This window comes from Phytophthora parasitica (genome assembly GCF_000247585.1).
Source record: "Phytophthora parasitica INRA-310 unplaced genomic scaffold supercont2.26, whole genome shotgun sequence".
In the NCBI taxonomy this organism is placed as follows: Eukaryota; Oomycota; class Peronosporomycetes; order Peronosporales; family Peronosporaceae; genus Phytophthora; species Phytophthora nicotianae.
In genome coordinates this window covers 392795-400446 of record NW_008649012.1, presented here as the reverse complement: position 1 = coordinate 400446, position 7652 = coordinate 392795, and the positions used below count along the sequence as shown (strand labels likewise).

At 50.3% G+C, this 7652-nt stretch overlaps 5 protein-coding genes across 5 annotated transcripts; 3 read left to right on the top strand and 2 right to left on the bottom strand.

The window, feature by feature from the left end:
- Window positions 1-355: 355 nt before the first annotated feature.
- PPTG_11126 (hypothetical protein) lies at window positions 356-1587 on the bottom strand. Its single transcript, XM_008907388.1, has one exon. The coding sequence runs from the start codon at window positions 1522-1524 to the stop codon at window positions 511-513; it is 1014 nt and encodes a 337-aa protein (XP_008905636.1). The 5' UTR covers window positions 1525-1587; the 3' UTR covers window positions 356-510.
- Window positions 1588-1621: 34 nt separating this feature from the next.
- PPTG_11125 (hypothetical protein) lies at window positions 1622-2605 on the top strand (the record flags this gene model as incomplete). Its single annotated transcript, XM_008907387.1, has 1 exon — window positions 1622-2605. The coding sequence occupies one exon, from the start codon at window positions 1622-1624 to the stop codon at window positions 2603-2605; it is 984 nt and encodes a 327-aa protein (XP_008905635.1).
- A 177-nt stretch (window positions 2606-2782) lies between these two features.
- PPTG_11124 (hypothetical protein) lies at window positions 2783-3787 on the top strand (the record flags this gene model as incomplete). The annotated part of the gene is made up of 1 exon (XM_008907386.1): window positions 2783-3787. One exon carries the CDS (start codon window positions 2783-2785, stop codon window positions 3785-3787), a length of 1005 nt encoding a protein of 334 aa, XP_008905634.1.
- Window positions 3788-4119: 332 nt separating this feature from the next.
- Window positions 4120-5302, top strand: PPTG_11123 (hypothetical protein). The gene has a single exon (XM_008907385.1). The coding sequence runs from the start codon at window positions 4156-4158 to the stop codon at window positions 5143-5145; it is 990 nt and encodes a 329-aa protein (XP_008905633.1). The 5' UTR covers window positions 4120-4155; the 3' UTR covers window positions 5146-5302.
- A 629-nt stretch (window positions 5303-5931) lies between these two features.
- PPTG_11122 (hypothetical protein) lies at window positions 5932-7050 on the bottom strand. The gene has a single exon (XM_008907384.1). It carries the CDS (start codon window positions 7003-7005, stop codon window positions 6025-6027), a length of 981 nt encoding a protein of 326 aa, XP_008905632.1. The 5' UTR covers window positions 7006-7050; the 3' UTR covers window positions 5932-6024.
- Window positions 7051-7652: the final 602 nt, after the last annotated feature.

Below are 7652 nucleotides of genomic sequence, written 5' to 3'. Positions count from 1 at the left end.
GGGGGGGGGGGGGTCTACCATTTTAGAGACTGGATCAACTGTGTCAAAAACAAAAAGAGAATCGTGAATTATTAAGGGCGTCAAAAAAAGGGGGCGCAAGTACCGGAGATGTTATGGTCATTCAAAAAATTATCTCAATTTTCGGGTTCGCAATATACTTCTCTTGTATTATTAAATTTTAAATTGTTGATGTACAGCTCAGTCTAGAAGTGCTTTTCAGCCTTCGTTCTCGTGTCTTAAGTTTTCTGGAAAGTGTAGCTTCATGGTGCTGTTCTTCTCGCTGGAAAACAATTTCGTTACAAAGTGAACAAGGAAAAAGTTAGTCCCCTAAAACTACCGAGACCCTTTTCAGAAATGCCAAAACTCTTCAGTGAAGTGAGCTGAAGAGAAACAGTGGAATGGTATGAGTTAATCGAAATCTGATGCCAAGCTCCATAGTTCATCCAGTTTCGCTACCCCAGTACAGCAACGTTATTTCAGCTTTTTTGCTGGCCTACACGCGATTACCGACTATGCCTGCACATCGAACTTGAACTTAGAGAGACGTTCGCTCTCATCCCACAAGTTTTGAGCAGCATTCTTGTCGTGAGCAGATTTCTTGGCATGGACACGTTTCGGTGGGCCCCAGATCTCGAAGTAATTACCGGGTCCGTAATAGTCGCCACTCTCAACATCAGCTCCAGTAGCAGCGTACAAAGTGGGAAGCGCGCCAGTATGAGCGTCTTGGAGAACCGGTAAAATGCCACCGATTCGCCAAAAGAGGCGACTAAACCAACCTCCTTCCGAAGCAGGAGGGGCCATCAGATTCGTGGCTGTAAATCCCGGATGGCATGCTACAGAAGTGACGCCTGATACGTTCTGAGCCTTCAGGCGCCGAGTCAACTCGAATGTGAACAACAAGTTGCTCAGCTTGGTCTCTCCATACACCTCAGAGGGACTGTAACCTTTGTCATTAGCACGCATGATCTGGGATCCAGACGTAAAGTGTTCCAGGCTGGCAGTCAAGTGAGCAAGACTGCTGACATTCACCACGCGAGACGGTGTGCTCTGCTTAAGCAGCGGGAAAAGCTGAGCTGTGAGTGCAAAGTGGCCCAAATGATTCGTGGCGAACTGGCGTTCATAGCCATCCACCGTCTTGGCGTACGGCACGGCCATGACTCCAGCGTTGTTGATCAGCAAGTCGAGGCGGTTGTGTCTTGCCTTGAATTCGTCCGCAAACTTGTTGACGCTTTCTAAGTCACTCACATCTAGCATCATAAACTCGACGCTGACAGCATCATGAGTGGATGCCAGAGCTTCACGAAGCTTCTTATCAGCTTCCTTGGCACGCCCTTCATTACGACACGCTAACACCACATGCGCTCCCTTGCGCGTGAGCTCGAGTGCAGCCTCGTATCCGATGCCCGAGTTGGCTCCCGTGATGACGACGGTCTTGCCCTTTTGAGACGGAATCTGCGAGGCGTCCCAGTTGTCCGGTACTTGCGGGCGCGCATCATTTACAGCGCTAATACCGCGGTTGCCCATGATCGCGCGTTGAGGATAAAGAGACGCGTCTATGAACAGATCGCGTTGAACAAGCTCGGACCCATTCGAACACTCACCGTCAAAGGCACAGATCATCATGTCTGACTTGAGCTCTCGCCCGCCAGTGCCCGACAACTGGGACGCCTCACAGATCCCGTCGCAACAGGGGAGAGTGGCTATCGTCACGGGCGCCAACTCCGGAATCGGATACGAGACTGCTCTGGAGCTCGCTCGCAAGGGAGCTCACGTGGTTCTGGCTTGTCGAAGCGAAGATCGTGGTCGCGAAGCCGAGACCAAACTACGTGAGACCTTGTCCTCCACCCCTGAAGCTGGCAAAGTGGAGTTCGTTAAGTTGGACTTGGGCGACCTCAGCAGCGTCAAACAGTTCTCGGAGGACTTCAAGAAGAGCCACGCTCGTCTGGATCTGCTCATCAACAATGCCGGTATCATGGGCGGAGCGTGGGGGCTCTCGGCCGATGGATACGAGCGGCAGTTCGCTACTAACCACTTGGGCCACTTCGCGCTGACTGCTCAGCTGTTCCCACTGCTGAAGGACAGCACACCGTCGCGTATCGTGAACGTCAGTAGCATCGTGCACCGGTCGGCTCCGACGTGGAATGAGGACGAGATCATAACGACCAGTGAGGACAAATACCGGGAGATGGACAACTACGGTGTCACCAAGCTCAGCAACATCCTGTTCACTAACGAACTGGCTCGTCGTATCAAGTCTGCGGACATTGAGGGCGTCACTGCGGCCGCGTGTCATCCCGGTGTCACGGCGACGAACCTGGCGACGGCGTCTACGGTGAACAGCAAGAGTTGGCTGTGGTGGCTGGTGTACAAGATGACGGACTTGGCTCCACGCCAGAGCTGTCCGATGGGAGCGCTACCGACGCTGTATGCTGCTACTGGAAGTGAAGTTGAGGGCGGCGACTTCTTCGGACCCAAACATCTCAAGACGTTTGGATACCCTGTGCGGGAGGACCCGTCCGAACAGAGCAAGTCAGAATCGGGTGCGAAAAAGTTGTGGACACTGAGCGAGAGACTCGCTCATCTGTCCTTCGACATCAAGAAGTAGTGAGTTTGCTCACGGGATCAGGCAACTTAAATTTCTTCAATTCAGTTGATGTCGCTATGGTGTGATTCAACGCGTTGATTTTAAGAAAGAGCTCCTTTCTCAAAGCTCCCGTCCCATGCAGAGTTCTCCACTTCATGTTCTTCATTTCTTATCTTGCTGCGCAGAGCATCAGTAGCAATGAGAGGCAACTCCAGCAAGAGCACGGCGCCTCAGCCTCAAGTTCCTAAAAACTGGAACGCGACCGACATTCCGTCGCAAAAGGACAGGATTGTGATCGTCACGGGTGGCAATTCGGGGATCGGCTTCATCACTGCGCTGGAGTTGGCTCGCAAGGGAGCGCACGTGGTGCTAGCCTGTCGCAACAGAGAGCGTGGTCTCAAGGCGGAAGCGGACATTCGAGAGCTCATCAAATCTGTACCTGGTCACGGCACTGTCAAGCTCGTGTTGGTGGACATTGGAGACTTGAGCAGCGTTCACAAATTCTGCGAGACGTTCAAGAAGATGCATCCGCGATTGGATCTGCTCGTTAACAACGCCGGGATCGTTGGGGGCACGTACACCAAAACAGTCGACGGCTATGAACTGCAGTTTGCCACTAACTATCTGGGCCACTTCGCGCTGACAGCGCAGCTCTTTGATCAACTCAAGAAGAGCGATTCGTCTCGCATCGTCACCGTTAGCAGTCTCCTGCATCGTCATGCGTACTTTATCTTCGACGAGGACAAGATCATGGCCAACAACGAGAAAGAGTACGGACAGATCACGACTTACTCCGTCTCGAAGCTCTGCAACCTTCTCTTCACGCTGGAGCTCGACCGTCGACTGAAAGCTGCGGAGATTATCAACATTACAACTGCAGCGGCGCACCCTGGATACTGCGATACCAAGATCATGAAGAAAGGTGCTGATACCAACCGGGACAGTTGGTTCTGGTGGTTGGTTTTCCGCACGGTGGCGGTGGCGCCACCCCAAAGTGCGGAGAAGGGAGCGCTGTCGATTCTGTACGCTGCTGCGGCTGAAGGTGTTAAGGGTGGTGACTACTACGGACCAAAGTATTTGGAGTGCTATGGTTCGCCGATTCGTGAGGAGCCGTCGACCCTCAGCAAGTCCGAGACTGCAGCTGTCAAACTCTGGGAGTTTAGCGAGAAGCTCACACACCTCAAGTTTGAGGTGGTCAAGTAAGGCGATGTCGGGGCCGATGGCGAAGATTCGCGAGTTATTTCATTGTCAAAAACATACTGAAACATTTTGCCGTATTGCAAGTACTGTACCAACATGAACCTCTTTTGTGCGAAGTGATAAGTTTGTTTTCTGTCAAATAAAGGGAAACTTGGCCGTTGGATAGATATGCCATGGTAGAGATCGTGCCGCGCACGCACAGTGAAGAACGCGCATCTACTCGTGTTAAGGCTTGATACAGCTCTGGTCACATCACTGTGACGAGAGCTAAATAATACCAACTTCAATGTCTGTGTCGCGTAATGATCGCTACAAATTTGTGTTTATCCCGGACACAATTCCCGATCCATTGCTAAAACCTTTCAAGCTCCATGTCCGCAGCTTCCGACGTTCTTCCTACCATTCCCGACAATTGGGACGTCTGCCAGATCCCCTCGCTCAAGGGCAAAGTGGCGGTAGTCACGGGATCCAACTCCGGGATCGGGTACGAGACGGCGTTACAACTGGCACGCAAAGGGGCCCACGTAGTACTGGCCTGTCGAGACGAAACCAAAGGTCTCGCTGCTGCTGCCACACTAGACGAACTTCTCGGTACCGAACCAGAGCGTGGATCCTTTCAATTCCTGCAACTAGACGTGGGCGACCTCAAAAGTGTCCGTGAGTTCGCAGAGTCGTTCAAACGGGGTCATGATCGGATAGACCTGCTCATCAATAACGCTGGGGTCATGGGTGGGAGCTACGCGCTGTCAGTGGATGGATACGAGCGTCTATTCGCAACCAACCACTTGGGTCACTTCGCACTAACGGCTCAGTTGTTCGAACTCCTAAAGCAAAGTCGTGCTGGTCGGGTCGTCAACGTCAGTAGCGGACTCCATAAGAGAGGGGAGGCGAGTTTCAATGAGGATGAAATCATGGTCACCAGTGAGAGCAAATTCGGCCAGGTTCAAACGTACGGGGAGACCAAGCTGTGCAATATTTTATTTACGGTCGAGCTGGACCGACGTATTAAAGCTGCGGGGATTGAGACCGTCACGGCAGTGTCGTGTCACCCTGGGTACGTGGCGACGAACTTGGGGGCAAACATGGCGGCGGCCAACAATAATTGGCTCTACTGGTTGCTGATTAAATTCATGACGCTGTTACCTGGGGGCAAGAGTCCGGAAATGGGGGCCATGCCGACGCTGTACGCTGCTACCGGAAACGAGGTCGTGGGTGGGGACTACATTGGACCGAAAGACAGAACCACGGGATCACCAGCTCGCCATGAACCGGCGAAACTCTGCAAGTCGGAACCTGCTGGGAAGAAGTTGTGGGCGTTCAGTGAGAAGCTGGCAAGCTTGACTTTTGTCGTTGAGAAGTAAGAGGTTTATATCCGTACACTTGAAGAGTACACGTAATATAGTGTCAGATTTCGGAGCACTGCTATACGAAATGACTCAAAACTGACGCGAGAGAGGATTAGTACATGCATCTGCTTTTGCTTCTTTCTTTAATAACGCTCTGTCCCCTTATCTACGACGTTTATAATCACTAACCACTGAAGCTGCGCGTGTATGCCAATATGCATTTCTGGTTCATTCCACTAAACCAGTGCTGTTAAAACTTGTTCGAAATGCATGTTTGCCCGCAACAATCGATACTACAAGAGGAATTAGGGTGACCGTGATTTTCTTGAAGTTATCTGTTTTGAGGGGATGGGGGTAGCGTTTTACACAAGTAGCTATATCAACCGCAATTGGTTGAAGTGGCAGCGGGCATCATTTTTTTTTTTTTTGCTGAGAGAAGAAGAAAAGAAGTTCTTCAAACGCTCCCGACGCAATATAACAGCAGCGAATGTCTTATTATTCAGAACGGTGTGCGATTGATTACCAATACTTTGAGGACTTAATGTAGTTTTTTTTTGTCTTGACGCGGCAAGTTCTCTTTGAGCGTGAACTAATAACATGTAGACTAGAGATTTTTTTGGGTAGGGGCTCCATTGGGAGTGCTGTCAGCGGAAGCAGGTACAAAATATGACCTTAGGAACTATTTGGAGCATACGAGGTAATCACGTTTTTTTTTTTGTTTGACAAAGTTGACGCAGTCTTAAAAAATTTTAGACCCCCCCCCCCCAAAAAAAAAAAAAAAAAAAAAGTAGAGAGGATTTGGGCTGGTAGTGCTGAGTAAAAACACGACATGATCTTGTATATCGTCTGCGACTCACACTGGAAACAGTTATTTTTAGCATGATGTTTGCCTAATCAGCGAACTTCGAAAGATAGTTTTGCCAGCTTTTCACTAAAGGTCCACAGCTTCGTCGCCGCATCCTTCGCATTGCTCAACTCCGATGGGACCTCGCGAGTCGGGTATCCGTAGAGGCCCAGATGTTTAGGACCAAAGTAGTCTCCGCCCTCTACATCATTTCCAACGGCAGCATACAAAGTTGGTAGGGCTCCCATTTCAGAACTCTGGCTTGGGAAATACGTCACCACTTTGAATACCAGCCACCACAGCCAGTTGCTGCTCGCAGATGCAGAATTCGACGTAAGGCCACTTGCCGTCAGTCCCGGGTGACAAGCAGCCGCAGTGACACCTTCCACCCCGTTGGCCTTCATACGACGGTTGAGCTCCTTCGCAAACATGATGTTGTAGAGTTTGGTAACGCCGTAGTTCTGCATCGGCGAGTACTTTTCCGCACTCGTCAGCATAATCTCGTTTTCATCAAAGACCTTTGGTTGACGATGAGCCTGACTGCTCACGTTTACGATGCGTGATGGTGCACTGCTCTTGAGCAGGCCGAACAACCGAGCCGTTAACGCGAAGTGACCCAGGTGGTTGGTGGCAAACTGCAATTCATATCCGTCTGCGGAGAGGGTGTAGTCACCTCCAGCGACGCCTGCGTTGTTAATGAGCAAGTCTAGGCGTTTGAATTTTCCCTTGAACTCCGCCGAAAACTTCTCCACGTTGCTCAAGGTTCCCACGTCCAACTCCATGAACTCCACAGTGCCAGCTTCCGAAATGGTAGCGAGCGTCTCGCGCATTTTGGATTCGGCTTCACGGCCGCGTTGCTCGTTTCGACAAGCCAGAATCACATGCGCTCCCTTGCGCGCGATCTCCAAAGCGGTTTCGTATCCGATGCCAGAGTTGGCCCCAGTCACGATGGCAATCCTCCCCTTTTGGGAGGGAATTTTGGAGGCATCCCAGTACTCAGGAACAGGCAAACGGGTGCTTGAGTCGGTCATGTTAAGGATGTTGTTTGACGGTGAGTGGTAAATGAGCTTCTTAAGGTGTTTTGAAGAATGAGGAAGGCTGTGAAGGTATCAGGAATCGTAGCAGTAGCAGCTGTGGGATAGTTCATTGGAAACACGGTAATGATCGCGTGAAAGTGAATCGCGACTCGTGATCAACGATTTGCACATTTAACCCCTCCGCCCAGCATTTTTATCACGGTGGTATGACCCTCAAATAGTATCCATCGTTTATCGATTAATTCAAGTGAGTCACTGCTTGATACAGTAAATGGGCCTTAAGAATATGATATTCTGTCTTGAAATAATACATTCTAGGTCGACCGAGTCCGTTACTATGGCTGATACCATATACACTAGATTTTCAGTATTTGGCGGCGCATTTGAAAGACATTATACAGCCAAGTGTGTTTTGTAATGAACGATCCAATCGACATTCAGAAGAACATACTCCTGAGTTTGTTGTGCTGGAAGCGCGCGACTCCTGGCTACAACAGCAGATTAGCTAACATGTAACATATACGGAATGAAGATTTGCTTCAAGCATCACCATTGTGTTTAGTCAATCTTTTAGCTCGAGCATAAAACTCAAGCTCTGAAAACCTGCAATCACTTTTCCTGAATTCTTGGGGCCATTGTCT